Source organism: Leptonychotes weddellii, chromosome 8 (genome assembly GCF_054177405.1).
Source record: "Leptonychotes weddellii isolate Sample4059 chromosome 8, ASM5417740v2, whole genome shotgun sequence".
Lineage (NCBI taxonomy): Eukaryota > Metazoa > Chordata > Mammalia > Carnivora > Phocidae > Leptonychotes > Leptonychotes weddellii.
Genome location: NC_138376.1, coordinates 116,466,384 through 116,491,104, shown reverse-complemented (window position 1 = coordinate 116,491,104; position 24,721 = coordinate 116,466,384). Strand labels below are relative to the sequence as shown.

Below are 24,721 nucleotides of genomic sequence, written 5' to 3'. Positions count from 1 at the left end.
TAAAGTTTTACTGGAAAATCCATACTCATTCATTGACATCATGTCTGTGGCTGCATCTGAGCCACAACAGCAGACCTGAGCGATTATAAGTGAGACTTCAGGGCCCAGAAACCCTAACATTTACTCTCTGGCTCTTTATAGAAAAAGTCCACCAACCCCCAGTGTAAAACATGGTCAATTCACCAATCATGAAAAAAAAAAAAAGGCATGAACATCTGGGCAGCTTGGAATAGAACTTCTACTGAAACTTTCTTAGCAGAAAATATCCTGTCTTTATCGGTCCCCTTTTGTTCAGATCTTACCCATTTCCTCTCACCAAGGTTTAGCAACCAGCCTCAGAAAAAAACAACAGTGTTCATGGAATATCAGTTCAGAAACTTACGGCTTCTCTCTCAGTATGGTGAATTTTGGTCAGGTGGAGAGATTTCCAAGAAAGAAAAGAAAAAGGACAGACCAAAGCAAGCTTTGACAACCATGGATTTCCTGAGAGGTTGCAAAATTTTTGGCAGTTTCACAGGTATTTCTTTGCAAGTACAAATGACATCATTGTTGAAATTAAAAAGAAAATTGGCCTGCTGTATTCTACATTTGGTATCCCATATTGTTTTGGTTGAGCATCAATTGATTTTTCTATTTTTACCAGGAAGTTATGTCATAACTATTTTTAGTAGACAGCGTCTGGTTCTGTCATTTATGGAACTCAACACACAATTATGCCTCAGAATTTTTTTTTCTAAAGCTGTAAGAATGCATGTATTTGGTGCAGAATGTGCTCATCAGCAAATATCCCACTATACTCTGAAACATTTTACATTAAAAGTCTAAAACAGGAAGAGGGCACTAACAAATCAAAGAACTTGGTATATTCCCAGGCAGCAATGTGGGTCCAGCTTTATAGTATATAAATTTATCTTTAAAATATTCATATTTTTAATCATTAATTGAGAATGAGTTAGTATGTGAGCTGCTCTGGTAATTTTTATTTTATCCTTAAAAACCTATCTATAAATCAAAGTCAATTCATAACTCAGTTTCCAGAGTACCTAATCTGGCCCATCAGCTGAGCCCAATTCACATGGGGTCAAATAATTTACGCAAACTTGTTCACTATCAAAGTGAAAAGAAAGTAAATGCCCGAGACAAGACAAAGCCCAGGTTTTTTCTCTTCCCTTCCCTACCTTCCCCCAAACACCAACCAATAGAGGACAGCATCAAACAGTGGCTCCCAAGCTCAACTGAATCCCTTGGGGATCTTCCACCAGCCCTCTGCCGGGGCCATACCCCAGGCCCCTGAAATCACAGTCTCTGGAGGTGGGACACAGTACCTGTCTGGGAAGCTCCCAGACACCAGTAGACAATCGTGATTCAGGTGGAGATAGCCGGATGGATTCAGTCCGGATACACCTGACATCTGCAAGTCAGGACACTTCCAGTCCTGCTCCAGGCCCTGTGGAGCACTTGGAGCTCTCAGGTGGAGAAGTTATTAACACAATCTACTGGTGGGCGCATTGGCACCCTTGTTCTTGCTTCTACCACATCATTAGTGCGTTACTGCAAATATGAAGAGGATTTTTAACACAACGAATATGGACCTCGGGTTCCTCTTAGGTGATGGTCTGTTTAAACATTCCCCCTACTCCTGCGTCTTAGGAGACAAAACATCCCCGATCCCTGGCTTTGTTTGCTCTTTATTTTGCAAGCGTATTTATCCTGCACGACAAGCTTTAAAAGAACCAAAGAAGAAAGTTTGCCTTACCTCTACGATGCTTTTTAAGTCCTGCACGTAAGTCCTTTCGGTCTCCAGAATCTCCTGAACAACTCTGTCCACATAGAGGAGCTTGGGGCTGGTGGCCGACTCGGCCCCCGTTCTGCTCGCCCCGCTTGCTTCCATTCCCCGCTGGGCCCGGGGCTGAACGTCGCCGCCCTCATCCGCGTCCTGCGGCCCAGCCCGGCTTTCCCGCTGCAGCTCGCTGCTGGAAAACGGCCCGGCTGGAATCAGCTCCAGTTTTATGGCCCCGGCTTCCTTATCTGGGTGAAACAAGCCCAAGTGGCTGTTTGAGACTAAGGTCATTCTGCTGCCGAAGGAGCCATGGCTGTCCCGGGAAGAGGCCGAGGACGACGTGGAGCCGAAGCTGACCGGGCGGTCGCTGTCGGAGAGCTCCATGGCCTTGGGTTCCAGGGTGTGGGGATGCCTGGCGGAGGCCTTGCGATCTGGAGTTTCTGTTACAGCTGAGGGCACTTCAAGACACAAGGGATGCACATCTATATTCATTTTTTTTTAAAGGAAAGAACAAAAGAAAGAAAAAATTACATTTTTAAAGTATTTTTAAATCATTTTTAAAGTATTTTTAAATTACATCAGACAAGGTTTAAAGGAGGTTAAAACCTAGCCCCAAAGTATATATGGTCAAAAGTAAAAAGGTAGCGGGTTCGTTGTAGAAGGAAATACAAAGGCACCCATGGTGGGTCGAGTTGCAAAGTCAGAGTTTCTAAAGCATCACCTGGGAACACGTGAGAAATGCAGAGTCTCAGGCACCACCCCAGACCTGCTGAACTTCAGTCTGCACTTTCCCAAGACACCAATGCCATTGTGCATAAAGTTCGAGAAGCCCAGCAGCCACTGCCTCAAAGTGGGATCACCTGGAGTGACTCATACACGCAGACCCGTCCAGATTTACCAAATCAAAGGCTCAGTGGTCAGGGCATAAGGACTCGATAGCTTTAACAAGCACTGCACGTGATTCTTATGTGCTTAAAACACACCCTGCATGATTCATATGGAATTTTACAAAACACTGATCTACATTTTAAGTATCCCACTCTCGTTCCACAAAATTTTAAGCTACCATCCTGGATCGACCACTACTTAACGGATGCTGACAATTTCACATTTCACTTGGATACGGCATGAAAAAAAAAGTGTCGGGTGGACAGTAACTTTCTGATCCTGGGCAACAAAAGCCAAACTATTAAGACCCATACGTCCTTTCAAACTTTCTCTCTCAACACATTTCTCTCAATTTCTAGTTGAAAGTTGACATCGGGGCGCCTGGGTGGCTCAGTCAGTTAAGTGGCTGCCTTCGGCTCGGGTCGTGATCCCAGGGTCCTGGGATCGAGTCCTGCATCGGGCTCCTTGCTCAGTGGGAGTCTGCTACTCCCTCTCCCTCTGCCTCTCCCCCTGCTTGTGCTTGCTCTCTCTCAAATAAATCAATAAAATCTTTAAAAAAAACAAAACAAAACAAAAGTGATGTCCCATTTGTGGTGCACATGAAGTTATACTGTTACAGAGGATACTTGATTAACTACAACGTTCCCCACATAAAGTTGACAACACAGCAGGGTAAAATACAATTAAATAATATAGAAACTCAATTATGAGAAAAATTATGTATTTTTAAAGAGAAAGGGCCGTTAGTGTTTAGAAGAGGGCACAAGAAGAGAGTAACTGCGAAGTCCAAAGGTCATTTAATCTATGTAGCACTTAAATCTTGAGGCCCTACGTGAAAGAAACTCACAGAAGCTATTTTGGTGAAACACACAAAGTTCCAGTCTTCTTCATTTGCAAGGCAGGACCAACATTGTTTTCCCCTAATGAGATCCCAAGTTTATGGAACAATATGCCTTGCAATGAAGAGTGTGATGAACGAAGACATTTGCGTCATTTTGGCAGGTTACTTACCACCAGGATCCATGCCTACGGGTTTTCTTAGAAAAATACAAGAGTGCAACTTATGTTTGGAAGTTTATAACAGAACACACACAACAAGAAGAATATGATGATCATTTTTCAAAACATGAATTTGGTTTGGCTCTGTAATAAAGATTGTCAAAGAGCTGGTAGCGATATTTCTAGAATATAAAGAATCCATCCGGTCTGTATCCTTCCACATCCTAACTTTCTCCAGATAGTTTATATTCACGGCAAATATTAGTGCCAACCTATAATGCAAATATGACAATTATAAATATAAAATCAAAGAACTAAATTGGGTCAACAAGCAGGAATGCTAAGAAATATGTAGGAAATGAGTAATTTATCAGCATAAGCACTACCACATGGTATAAACTTGCCACAAATTTTTAAAGCTTTTGCAATATTCTTTCTGCTTGCTCTATAACAACTTTATGGCCTATAAAACATGGATTGGTTATAGTAGTTAAAATGCACTTGCCCAAAAAGCCTAATCCAACTTGAGTACGGCAAAAATCCAAGAATCAGCCAGGCATGTAGGTGTGCTTACAGCAGAAGACACATGCCCACATTTGGGACTGGTGTTAAGAAAGTCCTAGGCAGTCAAAAGTAGAAGCAGACCCAGCAAGGTTTTCTTCCCCTCATGATGGCATCCATCATAACCATAACCATGCGGTTGATCTCACTTCCAGAAATGGGCACTACTTTGGGAAGTATATGATTATTCTTAAGGTCCCCAAGGTCCAATGAGGCAACGATTTAGTACCGAATATAAACTGGATATACTGTCCATGAAAGCCAGGGCATCTGGAAAGGTCCACATCAACCTACTCCCCAAAGACCTGGACACACCTTCTCTCCAGTATGGAAAACTATAACAGTTATAAAACTCTTGGCACATATCCATTATCAGGATTGGTAGAAATGAACACAATAGAGACTCACTTCTTTACTTTCATGCCAAGTTAGCCAGCCAATACTGAGACTGAGGGATTAAAGGGGAATAGAAGTGGCCAGGTGTTTCAGAGGAGTCCATGCTGGGCTGCTAGGGATGAGAGTGCCTTTCACACCTTCAAAGGTGGGAAAAAGTGGGATATGAAACTCAGATCAACAGGGTGTCCCTTCATGGATAAATTTTAAATGGCAGCATGAATTTGGGCCCTGTTCCAGGTAAAGCTTCATATATTCTAATACCAGGCCATGTATTCTAGGCCGCTGGGCCAGCCTGTTCTTCAGACTGCCAACCAGGCTCTTTTAAAATAGAGTATTTGAGGGGCGCCTGTGTGGCTCAGTTGATTAAGCCGCTGCCTTCGGCTTAGGTCATGATCCCAGCGTCCTGGGATCGAGCCCCACGTCTGGCTCCCTGCTCAGGGGAGAGCCTGCTTCTCCCTCTCTGTCTGCCTCCCGCTCTGCCTACTTGTGCTTTCTCTCTGTCTGTCAAATAAATAAATAAAATCTTTAAAAAAATAAAATAAAATAAAATAGAGTATTTGGGATATTTGGTATCTAATATTTAACCAAGCTTACTGCCCCAAATTAAACACCTTCCAAAATTGCCAAGGACAGAAGTGAAACATTTAATGCTAGGTCTCATACGATATGAGACTGAATTTGCTAATGGATCACATTTTTATGTTGATTCATTGCTTAGAAGATAATTAGTTTTCTCACATGAGGAAATGGACCTCATAAAAACCGCCTAGTCTTGTTCTCACCTCCCTTGAAATAATTTAAAATTTCTACCCTGTCTGGATTATTCTTCGTAATATAGCACACCAATTACTGATATTTATCTCCAGAGCTGTCCTGGTCAGCACAGTACCTGACATGTGACCAGTAGCCCCATGTGACCATTGAGCACTTGAAATGCAGCTAGTCCAAACTGAGACATGTTGTAAGGATAAAATATATGCCAGATTTCAAACACTTAGTACAAAACACTGCCTTAATAATTTTTACATTAATTACAGGGTGAAATAATATTTGGGGATAATGGGTTAGATAAAATATCTTCTTAAAATTATTTTAACTGGTTTCATTTTGCTTTTTTTAATGTTGCTACTGGAAAATTACAAATTATCTATGTGACCTGCATTGTATTTTAGTTGGACAATGAAGTCCTCTAGATCATTATATTGTTCTGTTAAGAGTCACATTTATTTCCTTATCAATCTTTATTCAAATAATAGTGAATGGAGAGGTGCCTACAATTCCGAGGTTGTCTTTTCTTCCCCTCCATTCATTAATATGCCATTACTGTTATGAGTTAATAAAAACAGAGGTGAGGGGCTCCTGGGTGGCTCAGTTGGTTAAGCAACTGCCTTCGGCTCGGGTCATGATCCCGGAGTTCCGGGATCGAGTCCTGCATCGGGCTCCCTGCTCGGCAGGGAGTCTGCTTCTCCTTCTGACCCTCCCCCCTCTCATGTGCTCTCGCTCTCTCTCTCTCTCTCTCAGATAAATAAATAAATAAATAAATAAATAAATAAATAAATAAAAAATCTTTAAAAAAAAACCAGAGGTGAAGGCAGTCACTGTGTACTAGATATTGGGGTAATCATTCCCCTGGTAAACGGCAACACCCAGATAGAAAGCTGTAGAGCAAGAAAGCCTCTTCCTCCACCTTGAGTGAAGGATGCTGACAGGCTGTATTAACATTTGGCTAATGTGATGCTTTGTTTTTCTTCTTATAACCTCTCTTTCTTCTTACCAAAACCCAAACACTGGGAGATTACATAGCATCTTCTGAGAACTTGCCCACCATTGCTGATGGCCCACGTCAGCGGGTCTTTTGATGGTGAATATCCTGAAAGAAGCTGGTTCTGCCTGCCTGGAGGGTCTTGATCCATCTGATCCTTGGTAAACCCAGAGGTGGTGCTGGAAACCCAGGTCGAAGGTCTTAGAGTCTAAATGATTCTTGCAGCCAGAAGTACTGTCAGCCTCAAAGCCATGAACATAAAATAGTCCTTCTTGTGCCATCCTCAAGAAAAGGAAAATAATGGCTATAGAGCTCCACATAGGTATGCTTTCCCACATTTTACTTCATGACAAATCTCTCTCTAATTGTTTCTAGGTGAGAGAGATTTAATTCCTTGGCTTTTCTCTGTTTGCTCCTCAAACTTCCATCATTTTAACTGCTCTCCTTTGGAATGTCACTGCCAGAATCAAAAGCAGCACTTCTTGGCTCTAACTTGTCTCGGGCTGATTTAGGGCTGAGGCAGAACTTTCCATGGCAAGTTAAGGCCCAGGCTTCCCGTGACCATGTTTACATGTTGAAGGGGGGACAGAGGGGTCCACAGCTGACCACTCCTTGTCACAACCCCCAAGAGGAGCTTTACAAGGCAAGGCAGAACTCTATGCACAGTTGGGGCTGATGAGTGATCAGGATTTCCAAGTTCTGCTCATTGCTATTCTAGACTTCAAATACCTAGTCTGAGTTCCTTGGCAGGGCAGTCATGGAAATCAAGAGAACGTGTTGCGCTCAAGACCAATGAATAACTAAAATTATGCAGTTCCTTATTATACTGCCTGTGAATTTCTCAAAAAGGGGAAACCGATAGAGACACTAAAGTATAAGCAAGAAGTTCTTCTCCCAGCCAGCAAAGCCATTTAATACACAGCCAGTCTTAGGCAGAGCCTCAAAGTTGTATACAAATAAAGCAAATGAAAAAAACTTTTTAGAGTTGAAGTTATAAGAAATGTACATTTCCACATGTCAAAGACAACACCTGGTATTTGAGGAGAATCCTCCTCTGCTCTACACCTCTAAGATAGTGGATAGCTCACTAGATAAAAGCCACCAGACAGCAACATAAATTTCTAAAATACCAACGTGATTCTTCCATTAATGGCAAGGCCAGGACCACAATTTCACATGTTCCTTAATGCTCAGAGTATTTACTCCCGGTAACATGATTTTCATACTTATCTGCAGTTCTTTGGAAATAAAGAAGTAAAAAAAAAAAAAAAAAAAAAATCATACTACCATGTTAATTTCTTAGCTTTGACCGAATTACTACGGTGATGCCAGATGCTAACATTAGGGGAAGCTCAATGCAAGACGTAAAGGAACTCTGGACGATCCTGGAAACTTTTCTGTAAATTAAAAAAATTTTCCAGGGCGCCTGGGTGGCTCAGTTGGTTAAGCGACTGCCTTCGGCTCAGGTCATGATCCTGGAGTCCCGGGATCGAGTCCCACATCGGGCTCCCTGCTCAGCGGGGGGTCTGCTTCTCCCTCTGACCCTCTCCCCTCTCATGCTCTCTGTCTCTCATTCTCTCTCTCAAATAAATAGATAAAATCTTTAAAAAAAAAAAAAAAAAAAAAATTTTCCAAAGTAAATAGTTAAAAAAAATGGCGTTACCATAGAAAAGTCAGTTAAGTCAGTATTTGTACAAGAAGATCAAGAACGGGAAAAGGTGTTTTGCGAAAATGCTCTTGTTCAAACAAGAGGCGAGAGGTTGAATGAGAAAGCAAAAATAAAGATTCTTTCAAGCTGTACAGTCTGATACTAAATATTCAGGGAATTTACTAATGGATTCCCAGGCCAGTGGATGGAAACTAAGGGATACAGTGGCTAAGGTAGTTGATAGTTAATGCAGCTAATAGATAAAGTGCCTCGGCTAAGTGGTGACTCTAGAATTTCTACATTCAAGGGCACAGGCATGCCAGTTTGGTTAAAAGGGAATTCCCTTAAGGCCTTTTATACAAATGCAGCTGTTTTTACCTTTATGGTTGGCTTCAGCGAATAGTGTTTCAGCTGAGTACACTTCCCGGCCTTCCCACCATGCATAACAGCATGGTGGTCAAGTTCTCCTTGCTAGTGGAAGTGGTACGTGCCCCTTTGGGGGGGATCTGTTTCTCAAGCATTCATCATCATTCCTCCACATTCTTTCCCTTCCCACGGGAACCCAAACGGGGCAGGGACCTTGCCTCAACCATGAACATGGTACCAGCGCCTTAGAATATGGCAGAGCACGAAGACAGAAGGAGGCTTGCGTTAAAACTGGGTGTGGACATGCCCTGAGCCACCACATAGAAAAGTCTGGTTATCCTGAAGCTGACATGCTGGAGAAACCATGTGGTGAGACCACACTGACACGGAGAGAGACGCTCAAGCAACCCTAGCTGTTCTGGGGCCTTCTGTTTGAGTGTTTCCAGCCAAGGTACCAGCTGTGTGAGTGAGAAGCCTCCCAGGTGACCTCAGCACTCTCACGTCTGACTGCATTTCTTGAGTCCCTGATTCAGAACCACAGAGCAGAGCCTCCTCTGAACTCCTGACTCACAAAACTTGGAGAGATTATAAATGATTGTTGTTGTTCCAAACCACTAGGTTTGGAATGATTTGTTATGCAGCAAGAGATAACCTGAACAGTCTCTATTATACAGATTAGCTTTGCCATAATATGCCACTGCTTTAACTCTGCATCAAAATTATCCTAAAAAAAAAAAAAAACAAAACCCAAATCAAAACAAACTAAAGCCTCAAAGTTCATTCACATGTGTCATTACTTCTTAAAATTTTACAGGGGAGAAAAATAAACAGAGAGGGTTCAAAGTTGGACTGTGGATCAGAGACTATGGTTTCTGATTTCTAGTCCACTATTCTTTGCAGTTGAGTATAGAGGCATAAAACAGTAGGGCGGAAAAGGCGCTTAGAGATCAGGAAATGCACTTTAACATAAGCTCCTTGCATAAAACACATAGTACCAATGTGCTAAAGGCCAAAAGGGCCTACATAGTGTGTGTGTGTGTGTGTGTGTGTGTGTGTGTGTGTGTGTGTGTGTGTGTGAAGGAATGAATATGTACCCAACTGTGTGTATAGAAAGAGCTCAGAGGATGGGCCAGAAATTAGGTTATGACATAACACTCTCTCTTGTGGTTGGAGGGTTTGCATTCATGTCCTGGCCCTGTACCATTCAAGGTTTGTACTACGGTCTTTGGGTTTCAGGTTTCCTCATGTGTAAGTTAGGTGGCCAGACTCCATGATCCCAGCCAACCTTCGGAATGTGACTCCAACCCTGAAATAGACAGCAGGTCCATTCCTAGCTGGAACCACAGCATACGCAGGAACTGCAAAATAGCAATTTTCTTCTCCATCCTACTAATGCCAGGTCTTGGATGCTAACACGTAGTTCAGTGACTCTGCCAAAGGCTATTAAAAAAAATCTCTATTTTTAATTTAGATTAAAAATCTATGCTTCAGCTTCACTTTGAATAGCACCTTCCTGTTAGTGTGGAAATACTGGTTTCAGGGCAGTAACTAAACAAGGATAGCTATATATTAAGGCTCTATTTGTATTGAACGCACTCAGTTCCCAAAACATTTCCGCACATTTGAAAGGGAGGCATTAGGCTAAATAACATTTTCAGGAGAGGAGGGGGGCAGGGAGGGGGGAGGAGGAAGAAGAGGAGAAATTCAAGTGACTAACAATAGCACTCTGAGTAAATAAATCCATCCACAAAGTACACTAAACATTTTCTTGGGGAAAAAGAGGAAGAGAATTCAAAGTGTCAACAAGAGCGGTCTGAGTAAATACATACATCTAGAAGGAACAATATAAAACTATTAAATGTCATGTCCTTTCAAATTCTGAAGGGTGTAGAAAATGGACAAAATATGCTGTTTGGTAAAATGGACGGCTTATATGTACAATGTGAACCCAATTTTTAATTTATTTTTTTATTTTTTATTTTTTTAACCCAATTTTTAATTTAAAATGCCACTTATTTATTATCCACATTAGAAAAAGATTGAAAGGTATGATAAAATATTAGAACTGGTTTTACCAAGTAGGAGCATGGATGATTTTTTCCCTTTGATATTTATCTGTAAATATCACTTTCCTCCACATGCGTATTGCTTTTATACTCTGAAAAAAGTTATTTAAAGAAATTAAAACCACAACCTCAGTTTGTATCAAATATTTAAATATTTTATATTAAAATAATTGATTTTTATGTTCAATATGAAAAATGGAAAAGAATGCCATATATCTTCTTTGAAATATGTAACTATCACTACATTAAAATAATCAGTTTCCAACGTGCAACAGTGTTGAATACAATGCATGCCTCCTTCACCCCGATTATTCCTCCTAACAAAAGTATTTCTTACCAATAAATACTCAAAATGGAAATTGCATTTACTTCCTCAACTTTGGTTCCCACTAGACTCAGACTAAATTTCACCACTACAGTTGCTAAGCACGAAATTTACAAACATTTATTCCACGCCCCCCCCCTCCAGCCCCCCTGCTCAGCCTGCAGTGAACCTCAGAAAGAAAGCACATTAAAATACTGGGCATTCGATGCACAGCAACCTGGGATTTTCGTTTCCCCCCCCAGAATCACAAACACCAGCTCTCTAGATATTTCAACCTAACTTTAAGGAAAGATCAAAAAACCAAACCCAAACAAGGCAAAAACCATTTCAGACACCAGTTCAGATAGAGAGAGAGAGAAAAAAAAAATCACCTTCTGGACTAATTCCATTGTTGGATAACTTGTTTCCATAGATCGCATTTATACCAGAACAGTTGTAACATATCCCAGCAAGCTGCTTTCCCTGCACTGTGTTGTAAAGAAAAGCCCCTGCAATGGGTTCTCCCCACGGTGCACCGTCTCCGGCTGCTCCAAGAGGGAAGGCACGAGTTTGTCCCCGCACGGGCATCGGTGCTTTGGGCACATTCACGTGGGCACCTACCTGTGCTCTTCCCGGGCTGAGCCACATCGTCTGCCTCCAGCTGATGCAGTGACCTCACTGGGAGCTCAGTCAGGTAAAACAAGAAGCCTTTACTAGTCCGTGCAGCTCCTTCCGTAGAAATATTGCATGAGTCAGCTTTTATCTCTCAAAACCCAACACACAAAGGCTTTACAAAAACCTGATTTGCAACTTTCTCACTGCCTTTTCCCCCCTAGTGTGCAGACCACAGATTTCAGCATCACCAAGAGCCTTAAATGAAACATGACATCATTCAGTTGAGAAACAGGACAATAGACCCCACTGTGGGTAACTTGAAAATGCACACTTCGCTGAGCAACACCCTGCGCCTGCCATTCTTTTGTGAACATCAAATACAACCCACACTCGCCTAAAGCGGCTTGGGCTTTACCTTCCTGGCTCTGGCCACCATTCTCATTAAACTCCACAAAAGAATCAAGATCTCAGGAGCGCTGATATTTTCAAGTTCACCTCCTGAATTATAAGTGTGTTTCGAAGTAAATGGACACATCTCTAACGTAAGTTTTAAAACTGAAGTTTGCGGGTGGAACCACACAGTTGGAGGAAGTTTGGGCACTTGGTTTCCTTTAACGAGACATTTAATACAGTTTTAAGCAGGCAACGTTAAACATGGATACATTTAAGTTTGATTTTTTAAAAAAACAGTGTTTAAAAACCCATCTGAAGAAAAACATCTAAAATGTAAACTCAAAGGCATTTCTTAGAAAAACAGTCAAATTCTGTGATCTTCTAATTCACAAATATGAGGTAGGAAAAGACAGAAAGATCGAACTCCAACACTTGAGTACAAGAGACTTCCAAATTATTTTGGATTTTGGTTTCCTTAAGGCCACCTGTCCTTAAAATGCTATATGTATTTTTATAGAAAGACTCAAAATGCTCATATTTGAAAAAGATATTGAGTTCTTTAATTGAAGGGTCTTCAAAAGTACAAAATGTTACTGAAAACTGGTATGACTGCACCATGGAGTTAAAACTCAAATTATGGATTATGCCCATGTATAGACACGGAAATGTAAACTCTTTCAAATGATCAACATCCTTTAAATAGAAGTTTCATTTAAAGCATTCGTTTGTGGTTATGGAAAATAACATTAGCTGATCATCTTTAATATAGCTATTTCTATCATACCTATTAAGTGATTTTAAACTAACAACATAATAGGATAATTTGCTTTAATGCCTATTTCCTCTCGAATAAGGCTGAACATATGCAAGGCCACTTAAGCAGGCCATTTTGATGGAAACTGATCAGTCAGTTCAGAAGACAACTTTTGGAATGGTTTCTCTCCCACAAAATTCACCAGTTTGACGGAAGTCACTAAATCACAGATGCTGAAAAGGCAGTTTGTGAGGCAGGGTCCTCCCTGGGCTGTGGGGACTCTCCTTTTTTTTTTTTTTTTTTAAGATTTTCTTTATTTACTTGACACAGAGAGAGACAGAGAGAGGGAACACAGCAGGGGGGAGTGGGAGAGGCAGAAGCAGGCCTCCTGAAGAGCAGGGGCCCCAATGCGGGGCTCGATCCCAGGACCCTGGGATCAGGACCTGAGCCAAAGGCAGACGCTTAATGACTGAGCCACCCAGGCACCCCTTTGGGGACTCTCTTAATCCTCCATACTGACCTCCATTTTTATTTTTTTAATTTTTTTATTTTTTAAAGATTTTATTTATTTATTCATGAGAGAGAGAGAGAGGGAGAAGCAGGCTCCCAAGGAGCAGGGAGCCCGATGCGGCACTCAATCCCAGGACCCTGAGATCACGACCTGAGCCGAAGACAGACGCTTAACCATCTGAGCCACCCAGGCGCCCTGACCTCCATTTTTAATTTTTTTTAAAGATTTTTTATTTTTGAGAGAGAGAGAGAGAAAACAAGTATGGGGGAGTGGCAGAGGGAGAGGGAGAAGCAGACTTCCCGCTGAGCAGGGAGCCCAATGTGGGGCTCGATCCCAGGACCCCGGGATCATGACCTGAGCGAAAGGCAGATGCTTAACCGACTGAGTCACGCAGGCACCCGGCCAAGAAACATTTCTTAAAAGCCATTTCTGAGGGGCGCCTGGGTGGCTCAGTCGGTTAAGCAGCTGCCTTCGGCTCAGGTCATGATCCCAGGGTCCTGGGATCGAGCCCCACGTCAGGCTCCCTGCTCGGTGGAGAGCTTGCTTCTTCCTCTCCCTCTCCCTGCTGTTCTGCCTACTTGTGCTCTCTCTCTCTCTCTGTCAAATAAATAAAATCTTTAAAAAAAAAAAAAAAGCCATTTCTGAGAGATGCTGCGTACATTGTAAGTGAACAAAACAGCAAGGCTGTATCCAGTGTGAATGCTGGGCGGTCAGTAAACATCCCCGTTGGACAAGTGACCTGACTTGAAGGGCAGCTTTGTAGGGGCAACACAGGGCGTATTTGGTCCCATGGGTCAGTCATTTGTCACTTCACCTGTGTTTCCTGTTTTAGCAAAATCATCAACTTAAGGAAACACTGCTCATATCACTCACAGGTAACTGGAACCACTCTCTATCACACCTGGAAACGTGGGTGGTTCATAGGATTTTGAATCTAGTCTCTTAAAATCGAACTTAAAAAAAAATCTAGCTTTTTCAGAGCGGGGAATACACACACACACACATACACTCTCTCTCTCTCTCTCTTTTTGCCTTTCTATTTATCCCAGTACCACATATTTGCTAAGTGAATTAACACATGAACAGAGCAAAGGCCCAAGGAGGGACAATACAGAGACCTTAACAGCGGAGAGGAAGAGAAAAGGGAAGGGAGAGGAACATCTCTTGAGCCACATTCAAGGTTCTTTCACACCTGAGAGCAAAAGAGCCTTCTGTGCCCCAGTGTTCTCTTAAGGCCCCTCCCTCTGCTCCACCTTACTCTGCAAGGGCTTCGCTTTCCAGTCCTTCCCATCTCTGATCCCCCACCTCGCTCACACCAGCTGGTACCGGTCCTTGCAGGGGCCCCGCTGGACTCCTGGGCGCGGAGTTAAATAAACCCCAAGACATGCAAAAGGCACCAGCATTAGCATCCTTGCTGCTTCTTCCTGTATAATTATTTGCCAATATGAACAGCAGGGAAAAAGACTGTTTGCGGGCACCTGGGTGGCTCAGTTGGTTAAGCAACTGCCTTCGGCTCAGGTCATGATCCTGGTGTCCCGGGATCGAGTCCCACATCGGGCTTCTTGCTCAGCAGGGGGTCTGCTTCTCCCTCTGACCCTCCCCCCTCTCATGTGCTCGCTCTCTATCATTCTCTCTCTCAAATAAATAAATAAAATCTTTAAAAAAAAAAAAAAGACTGTTTGCTCAGCAAAAGCTCCTTGTAAATGATAGTGAGATCGGCCGCAGATAAACTGTACGTTGATGCCTTGTTGGGTGAAAAAGATACTCTTACTGGAAAGCGGCTCTTGTTCATTCGCGGGCAGCATTGGTTACACAATCAGAAGTGCAGGAACGATTCCCAGTTTCCCCACCAGGGATGGAGGCCCAGGGGTGAAAGAGCAGCACCCACAGGACACTTGTCCACAGCCAGCAGGCACGAACCGGCCAGCCAGCCAAGTGCAGCCCAGCCTTGTGGCCTAATTGGAAGAGGACCAGAAAGCCCCACTGTTTAAAAACATCCCTTCCCAGAAATCTGCCGTAGGGCCCAAGCTTCTACTCTGAGAAACCAGCTCCTTTTGGTTTAAGGTAAAAGTTGTCAGTTAACACTCTCATCTCCCCTGGGAAGGGTTAGGCGTCATTGCCACAGTCCTGTGAGTTAGCGTGGGTGACCGCATCCTTCCAAGGAACCATATGGGCCTTTCAGGAAGAAGCCAGGATGGGACAGAATGGGGAGGACTGGGAGGCTGACGGGGGACACAGAGAGAGCACTCAGTTCTAGGGGCTTAACAAGGTCTGACCTAATTGCAACAGCTCCAAGGAGCTGGGCAACAAAGGGCGAAAGAATGTCCTGGTGAAAGGAAGAAGGACAAAGTCACGCACGCTGTTTTTTTGAATTCAGGGAAAGATTTTGCTTTATACGATCAATACCGGATAAGGCAGATTTAGAAAATAATCTCACATTTTCAGATACAAAGGTGCTAGAAGTTACAAGGGGCTTTGCTTCAAAACACAACTAATATTTTATACACAGAACATAACAATTAAAATGCTGGAGTGGGGGCCTGGTTATCTTGTGATTTGAGATAATGCCATCGTAATACATTTCCCAAAACAAATGGTAAAACCAACCGTTTTTTAAAGCACAGGCCATTGACAAAACATCCTTAATATTTTTAGTTTATTAGAACTCTTTTATTTGAAAGAATGAGGCACAAGATTACCTCTTTCTAAGTACATGCCACAGAATAAATATGACAAACATTAGAACCGCTTGCCTGCCAAGAGGTGCCTCACAGCCCCGCTGATGTCCCTTTGAAGGACACACTGACCTTCCTCCTGAAAGTGAGATGTAATGTACTAACACCCTTCTGCATCACGGGTGTTTATTAAAAATCTATATACACTCTTCCAGACAGCCTACTCTAAACCCAGAAAATGTCACTAACCATAAATCCTGCCTTGCTATTGTTCTACAAACGAAACTATATACTTTATTAAACAAACAAAAAAAGCTAATCTGTTTTTTTTTTTCTTTCTAAGAGACTCTTCTCAAAGTGAAATAATTTTAATGGTAAGTGAGTTTGTCTTTGCAAATTTAAAAAGTGTTTACTCTCAACAAAAGATATAGATCTAAGGCAGACAAAAGCACTCACGTATAGGAGAAATTAAATGAAAGTATTATTTTTTTTTGTTGTTAGCCCTGAAGTATTGAATCTAATCACAGAAACCAAACTATAAATAATAAATGGTTTCCCAGGACTCAAACCATCCACCTGAATACATAATTCCTTACCCCCTACTGCACTAAAATGTCAGTATTGAGTCATGGTCTTAAGAATTTTAGGAAACAAACACACAAAGCCCATTATGCACAACACTTTCTGACAGTCAACTCTTTACCTTGCAATCAAGTCATGCTTTAACTTCTCGATCATGTTAGTTGGCCAAGAAAGTCAGCTGAGATCGCCTGGAAGGAAGGCACATACTCCGGGGCTCTAAAATTCTGCTGTTTCAGGAGTTCCTCCATGGGCTCATTCCTCCAACTCTAGGACAATTATTAGCTCTGTTTTTCACTCTGTTCTTCTATTAGGATGTTTTGGTCTTTATTGTCCAGAGACGATGAAATCAAGTCTTAGTTATTTCTGAACTGAACAATTTTTAGATATCGAGCAAGCAATATGTTGCAAATCGTCTCTTGCTTTCATTCCTAGATCAGTCCCATCTTTAAGGACACCATGGAAGGACTCGCTGTGCTAAGCACAATGAACTAATTATCCCTCTAAGAATGCAATATGTTTCCAGACACATTTTTCTCCAGGAGATAACACACATCTAATCCATTCATAACGAAAGGCATTCAACACACTCTATCTTCTGAAAACACTCTTCAAAAAAATGTACTTGAACTTGTAAAAAGGGCTTGGATACTTTATTGATATCCCATAGCACTCTTTTCCAAAATCATAATTAAAACAAGAACCGATTCTTGTTTTAGAGTAACAGCCTTGGAGGTTCATAACCTTTATGTGAGCTTGCAAAACCATTTCACCTGCTGGCAGAGGACAGAGACAAACCCTCTTGGCCGGCTTCCCCCACCCCACTCCCCAACTCCCAGGTGATGGAGTGAGAGGGAAGGACGAGGCCAGGTAGACATCTCCAGCTGCACCCCTAGCCTGCAGACTCAGTGCTGCGATGGTTGGTTCAGAGAGTCGAAGGTCAGAAGCAGCAGAGGTGAGTACGAGGCTTGTGGGGGAGACACAGCCAAGCTGCACAGGGCAGTCAGAATCTCTTCTGAACTGCAGCTGAATCTTCTGCATGGTTCCTGCCATCCTATGGGGTCACCACCACCCATCTCCTTCCCCCGATCCCAAGGCTACCTTCAAGGTCGCAGTGGCTGACAGCTTAACCTTTAACAGCAAATGGATTTATTGCGGGGGAGGCTACCTCATTTCTAGAACTGAAGAGGGGTCGGTTGGGCTATTCCCGTGGCCTCCTGGGCCAAGTCACGAGACCAATCCCATTCATGTAGAAATTTCTAAAGGGCCCAGGATGGATCCCACTCCAGGAAAGCAGAACTTATTTTTCCCTAAAGGGATTGAGATGATTTATTACTTTCCAGGATTTCTTTTTTATTTTTTTTTTAAAGATTTTATTTATTTGTTTAACAGAGACATAGCGAGAGAGGGAACACAAGCAGGGGGGTAGTGGGAGAGGGAGAAGCAGGCTTCTGACTGAGCAGGGAACCCGATACGGGGCTCGATCCCAGGATGCTGGGATCATGACCCGAGCCGAAGGCAGACGCTTAACGACTGAGTTACCCAGGCGCCCTTCCAGGATTTCTTTTTTAAACTGAAGAAGGCAAAGAGGGCTGCCAGGTGAGATGTATATTATTACAATGGTCATAAACACACATCTATCACCGTGTGTACTGATGATCTTTGCCTTTTAGCACTTTGGCACACACAGCAACAACCTGCTGACCCTTTTTCTCCCTTCACATCTTTTCTCTACTTTAACAGCGCCAACCACTCACCCTCACTGACTGGGAACCTAGTCAATGCCAGGTTCTGTGCTGGGCTCAGTGAATGAATGGGCGCTGGCTTTGCCTTCTGATTAGCAGGACTAGACAAGCATCAGATAGTTAGTGACAAGTGTGACAAGTGTTATGAATCAGAGGTAACAAGAACTATATACACACGTATCTGCTCAGTCTTCCTAAACTGTCCTTCCTCCTATTCAAGCTGCCCTTCAAGTGATATTAAAAGTGGATAGTAACTTTATGTTGACAGTAAAATCAAGCGACGTGGGGCTGCCTTCACTTCGATTCCCCTCCCAGTCTTGGAGAGTGAGCTCCATTGGACTCATCTTTCATCTTATATTTAATTACAAGGTAACCAAGCTGAGAGCCAAATTTGCTGCAAGTTTTTGTGAGTCTAAACACTTGCCTACTTTCCAGTTCCCACAGAGATACATGAAGTAACTTGTTTATGTTAAGAGAACAAAGGAAGGGAAACAGAGCTCTCTGTTAGGCTGCAGGTTTCATCTTAATTAGGCCAAGAAACAAGTGTAACCCAATTTACTTTGGTTTATTCTGAATAGAAGTTTTCGAATCCTGTACAAGTACATGAAAGAAAAAGGGAGAAAAAGCCAAAATATACCAGCAGTTGAGAGGTGGGATTATGGGGGAGACCCCTCATTACCCACTGTGATCTAGTCTCTACATTTTCTTTAATGAATATATATTATTGGTGTAATCAAAGTAGAATCAGGGGCGCCTGGGTGGCTTAGTCGGTTAAGTGTCTGCCTTCGGCTCAGGTCCTGATCCCAGGGTGCTGGGATTGAGCCCCGCATCGGGCTCCCTGCTCAGCGGGGAGCCTGCTTCTCCCTCTCCCTCTGTCCCTCCCCTCCGTGTACTCTCTCTCTCAAGTAAATAAATAAAATTTAAAAAAAGAAGAACGAAATTGATTTATGTGATAGTTATTCCCCTGTGCTGACACCATCCCCAACCCCATCTTCTTCTGCCCTGCTCTGCCCAGGTCTGCATGCCTGGCTTTCTGCCGGGTGGCTTTCTGCTGGGTTTGGCTATTGGAAAGCCCCAATATAATGAGGTAGAGGAGATGGAAAAGGGGGCTGACAAGACGCCTAGAGGTGTTCAGCAGTGGCTGCATCAGAGGTAGCCCCACCTCCATGGTTCCAGTTCTCACTGGGTCCCCTTATCCCTTAGGGGTCCCTCTGGGTTGTGCCCAAGAGCAGTGGTTAAGGCTGCCTGCCATTGCTTCAGTCCCTGGGTGCGTCACACTCCTTGCTGGCTCCCTTAGCCACACCACCTTTAATGAAGTGACCCCTTCATTAAATTCTCCATTTGAGCCAGCTGAACTAATTCAGTTTTCCTGTCAGGTCCCTGGCTGATACAATTTTATACGCACTCCAGGATCTCTGGTCTGAAAAGCTGAAAGCAGTTTGACTTCACGTGCTTAGTCAGAATGTTAACCACAGCTTTTTACTGGGGGGCCTACTGCCAAATTTTAACCCTTTTTTTTTTGGTTCATGGCCTGCTTGACTCTTGTCAATGAAATAGACATTTAATTAGAACCTATTCTATGCCAGAAACATATTTTTGAATTTGATATCTACTGATATAATGCATTTCCTCAACAATATTTATTGAGCAGCTACTATGTGCCGTAAGCACAAAAGACATACCAATGAACAGTTAACAAGTCCTGCCTTTATGGAATTTATTTTTGAGTGGGGGATATATGGATTTTAATCCTAAGACAGCAGGATATTGGTATTGGAAAGATACTTTGAGTTTTTCTAATCTAATTCCTCACTTGGTGTTCAAATTACCACTTAATAGTAGCTCACTAGATATGCCGAGTCTTTGCTTGGGTCCTGCCATTTGATCCCTGCTCAGATAGTCCATCACACTTTGGGCAGTCCGAATCTTTATTTTTTCACATTTAGCGGAAGTTCTTCAAGGACCACTTCAGGAAAACATAAGACAAATCACACCTCACCTCCATTTTGAAGTGCATTAATTATTTGAGATGCTATCAAGTCGCCCATACATATTTGCCTCTTTATTCCAATATTTATCGAGTAACTACCCTAAGTGATTCCTGGGGGCTAGGGTTCAGTGGTGTGGAGGATGGGGAGTTTGCCCCTTGTGCTGTGGGGAGCGTGCTTGAAAATGGCGCCACTCTGTGACCACCTTCTCGACGTGTCTCAAGATCTTGCTTTCCTGTGGCTTCCAGCGAAGTCTTTTCAGAATTTTAACCTTTATAACAACTTACTACTGTAAAAAATGTTGCAAAGACACCATTCCTCTGGAAAGTAAATGGTCTCCCTGCTCCTCTTAAGTCATACTTTCAGATGCAGCAACATCCTGTCCCCAAAAGGCACAGTGTGGCCAGGGGGACAGACACTAGGCCATCACATGAAGAAGTGTTGAATTCTTTTTTTTTTTTTAATTTTTATTTATTGATTGAGAGAGATAGTGATAGAGAGAGAGCATGAGAGGGGGAGAGTCAGAGGGAGAGGCAGACTCCCCGCTGAGCAGGGAGCCTGATGCGGGACTCGATCCCGGGACTCCAGGATCATGACCTGAGCCGAAGGCAGTCGCTTAACCAACTGAGCCACCCAGGCGCCCCAGAAGTGTTGAATTCTATGTGAGATGTATACAATCCAAGGAAGGCATGGGCTGCTATGGAAACATACAGAGGGGGGACCAGGCCTGGTTTGGGGTGCTCAGGGAAAGTGTCCTTGTGGGAGGGATGTGTGAACTGACATCTGAAGGCTGAGAAGCTAGCTTGGGGAAGCCAGGCAGAGAGGAGAGACCGTCCAGGTAGTCTTATGTCCTGTGAGTGTGGATTGCTGGTATATTTCGCATTTCACCCGCAGTCGCCACTGAGCGCAGATTTGTCCCTGGACAATTTTGTTTGCAAATATACTGTTGCATTATGTAACTATTTTAAGTGCAACAATGCCTCCTTATTAAAGTATCTTCTAGTTTTCTTCTCTACTCTGGGGTGACCCCGTCCTCCAATCCTAACGTATCAGCCTCTCTCTTCTTGGCTTCTCTTCTGTCCCGTCCAGGCACTGGGCAGAGCTGCTTAGGCAGTAACCATGACTCTCTTCTTGCCCAATCACTGGGACAGGGCTCCTTATCAGGTATGGTGACAGCGCATCACGATGTAAACTTCCCTGCCCAGCATTTTCACCAAAGTATAATCAGATTAAAGTGAACATCAGAGGAGCCCTAAAAGGAGAAGGGTCACAAAAGGACAGACTGGGGGAGGGGGTCACCGCACTCAGTTTGTCTTACTACTTTCAGGGGACTTATGGATTGACCATGTGCATTTGAGCCTTGAGTACTTCCCAAGCACGTGGTCACCTTTCCTAGGAGATCTAAAGCCAGGGACAACCTCCCAGTGCCAGTATGGCTCCAAACATGGTATCTGTTTAGGAGTCTGTGTAAATGAGGACATAACAAAATGGCAGACCCCACTGGATGAAGCTGCTCTGAGAGTACCGGGGAGTCAGATTTTTACAATGATCACTGGTTATCATCCTAGTGATGGAATAATAAAAGCCATTCCCCCAACAGAACTTACTTTGTTCAATTCCAACCATGATTTATTGCTCATGACGTGTGGAAGGGACCCCGGACCCAGGTTGAGATGCGTGGAACCTTAGCTCTACTGACAATTGTGTCATCTTGGGCAAGTCACTAAGCTCTTTAGGTTCCAAATTCCTCTGGATTAGTAAAATGAGAACTCAGGAGACTATGACATTTAAGAACACTTTTAAAATCTATAAACCTAAGATTCCATGGTTTGGGGGGATATGTTGACATGATGACCCACTTCTTAAATCCTTCGACAGTCTCTCTTGAGGCTCTTATGTAACTTGATGATCTTAAATGTGGTCCCACTATTACAGTTAGATAACCAGGAGTTGATGCAAAAGCCAGGAGCACGTGGTGTTTGTATAGGGAAACTATTTTAAATTACCTATAATCCCTTATGTGGTAGAACTGTGTGGACACCTTAACTCAACTATTATCAACAGAGAGATTCCCCACAAACATTTTTTTTTTTAATTTGAGAGCGAGAATGAAAGAGAGAGAGCACAAGATAGGGGAGGGTCAGAAGGAGAAGCAGACTCCCTGCTGAGCAGGGAGCCCAGTGCGGGACTCGATCCCGGGACTCCAGGATCATGACCTGAGCTGAAGGCAGTCGCTTAACCAACTGAGCCACCCAGGCGCCCCTCCCCACAAACATTTTTTTTTTTTTTTTCCCCACAAACATTTTTAACAGCATCATCTGACAGGAGACCACTAGCATCAAGATCATGCTTTTTACTTACTGACATCATCTCTACTTTCTGCAAAATTGCATTCTGGAAACCAGGTTAGGATGTAGATTATGGAACAGCTCATTTTACCACAGAGGTATATAATTTGGGGTTGCATCCCAACCAAGTACCAGCCGAAATATACCTCTGGAATAGAGGTAACATAAAAGTCAATATAACTGTACCACTGCAAAAATTATGCTCTTATAATACACAGATAATGAAAAGTTATGGCTAGTTCTAAATTATCCTAGGAGCTCATAATCTTTATACACAGGCAATTATGGTGATTAGAACAAATTCATTGTAATGGGTGTCCTGGTTGAGCCTCCATGGAAATTGGGTGGAGAGAGGGGGACAGAGGAGAGAGGGGGAGAGAGGAGGAGAGAGTGGGACGGAGGGAGAGGACAGCTGTAACATCTCAGGCAACTTAGCTATGGGGTTCTTCTATTGAAGGGAAGAAAGCATAAGAGGAAGGGAGCCCTTTCCCCATAAAGACAGAGATGAGCACCAGCAGCTTGGGGATGGGGGATGGGTGGCCAACCAGGTGAACCCCGTGGGAAGGTTGGGGACCTCAAATATCTCAGGGCAGAGGTCCCAGGGAGGGTAGGCATCCTGGACAAAGGGTGGTGATAGCGTGGGGAGGGGGAATAGGGAACCAGGGAGGCACAGCCTGGGAGGAGAAGGTCTTGTCCCAGTGCCAGTGGGAAGGGACACTGAAGTGGCAAAGTTTAGTTTTTTAATGTGACTGAACCCATACCCCTAGGGCTGGTGAGCCCTGGTGTGAACTGAAGACCCCCAACAGTTATGATCTGAGCCTGAGCAGGCACAGTGGGACCTGAAGACTTTCTTTAAATTTCTTTGAACTGATGAACCAAATTTTGAACATCAGGATATTTCCCATTAAAATCCAGACTTTTTTTTTGCTTGGGGAGGGAGAGTAGCAAATAAAGGGACAATTAACATTAATTACCACTGGTCAGACAGTCCTGCTTAGCAGCAATGGGGATGCTGAGCTTGCTTCCTTTACTCTGGCCGTGCACGCTCCGTTTGCCCCAGTCCCCACCACCCCCTTCAGTATTACACCCATCCCTCTCACTCCTTTCCATGACCTTCCTGGCCCTGCAGCCTGGAGCCATTTGACTCTGGCTGTACATGGATACATTTGGATGCAGTCCTAGAATGACCCGATGACTAGACATAATCTGGTGAGAACAATGTATTTCTCTACAGTCTGTGAGTCTTATAAAAATGAAACATAAAGAATTTAAAATATCACTTGTGTGTTGTTCTAGAAAAGCTTGGGGCGGGGGGCAGTGCTAAGAGCAAAAAGCACTGTGGAAAGATTTAGCGAAGGGAGTGAGGGAAAACGTTTCCAGCGGAGGGTGGGGAAAATGTTCACTGCAGGTCTTTATCACTTAACCTTCTCAGCTCTTGTTTCTGTTTTTCCATGCTTCCTATTAACCAAAATCTTTATCCTTCTAGGTCTTTCACAAGCCTACAACAGGTCAATAAAGTTTAGAATTTGTTCAAGGTCTTTATGAAGGAATCACAACAGAAGAAACAATTTAATTGGTAATTCTGCCAAAGCAAACACACAAATAACTGGTATTGGAGTTTTTGACATTTAAAAACCCTGGGACAGTAAGACAAAAGCCACAGTCCCAGAAGAATGACACACTGAGTCATCTGGCAACACGTGGGGGTCCCAGCCATCCACAGGCCCTCATACAAGGAGGGAAGTGGGGATTTGTTGGTCGATGCTTTTCTGAACAAGCCAAGATCAGCTATAAATGCCCAAATTAACATATCAGCCTCATCTCATAAAACATTAGTTTGGTTGTAACTTTAACAAAAATAATAGGGGAGAAGTTAAGACTTAGAAGTGGAGATCCCGGTCCCATCAAAATAAACGAAGGCTGTATGATTGGGTTTATGGGCAAGAAAAAACGAGGAATTAACCGTCCCCCCTCACCTGGAAGAGCATTTGTGCATTCTGACACTGGGCGTTTAAGACACCCAGAGGCAATTAGTTAATCATCAGCATTTTTCCTAGAAAGGGGAAAAAACCCCATCCTGCACCCCATACCGGTGTTTATTTCTTTCTGAACCCTGGAGATAAAATTTTTAATACACAGAGGCCTCGGGCGCCTGAGTGGCTCAGTTGGTTAAGCGACTGCCTTCGGCTCGGGTCATGATCCTGGAGTCCCGGAATCAAGTCCCGCATCGGGCTCCCTGCTCGGCGGGGAGCCTGCTTCTCCCTCTGACCCTCCCCCCCTCATATGCTCTCTCTCTCTCATTCTCTCTGTCTCAAATAAATAAATAAAATCTTTAATAAAAAA

At 43.3% G+C, this 24,721-nt stretch overlaps 1 protein-coding gene across 1 annotated transcript in view; it reads right to left on the bottom strand.

Annotated features, from left to right (window-relative positions):
* Nucleotides 1-24,721, bottom strand: part of PLEKHG1 (pleckstrin homology and RhoGEF domain containing G1) — a 219,418-nt gene that overhangs the window by 85,518 nt on the left and 109,179 nt on the right. Inside the window, exon 3 of the mRNA XM_081829382.1 lies at nucleotides 1,757-2,262. Within this exon, the coding sequence (XP_081685508.1) occupies nucleotides 1,757-2,164 (408 nt within the window). The 5' untranslated portion in view covers nucleotides 2,165-2,262. The remainder of the gene's footprint in view (nucleotides 1-1,756; nucleotides 2,263-24,721) is intronic.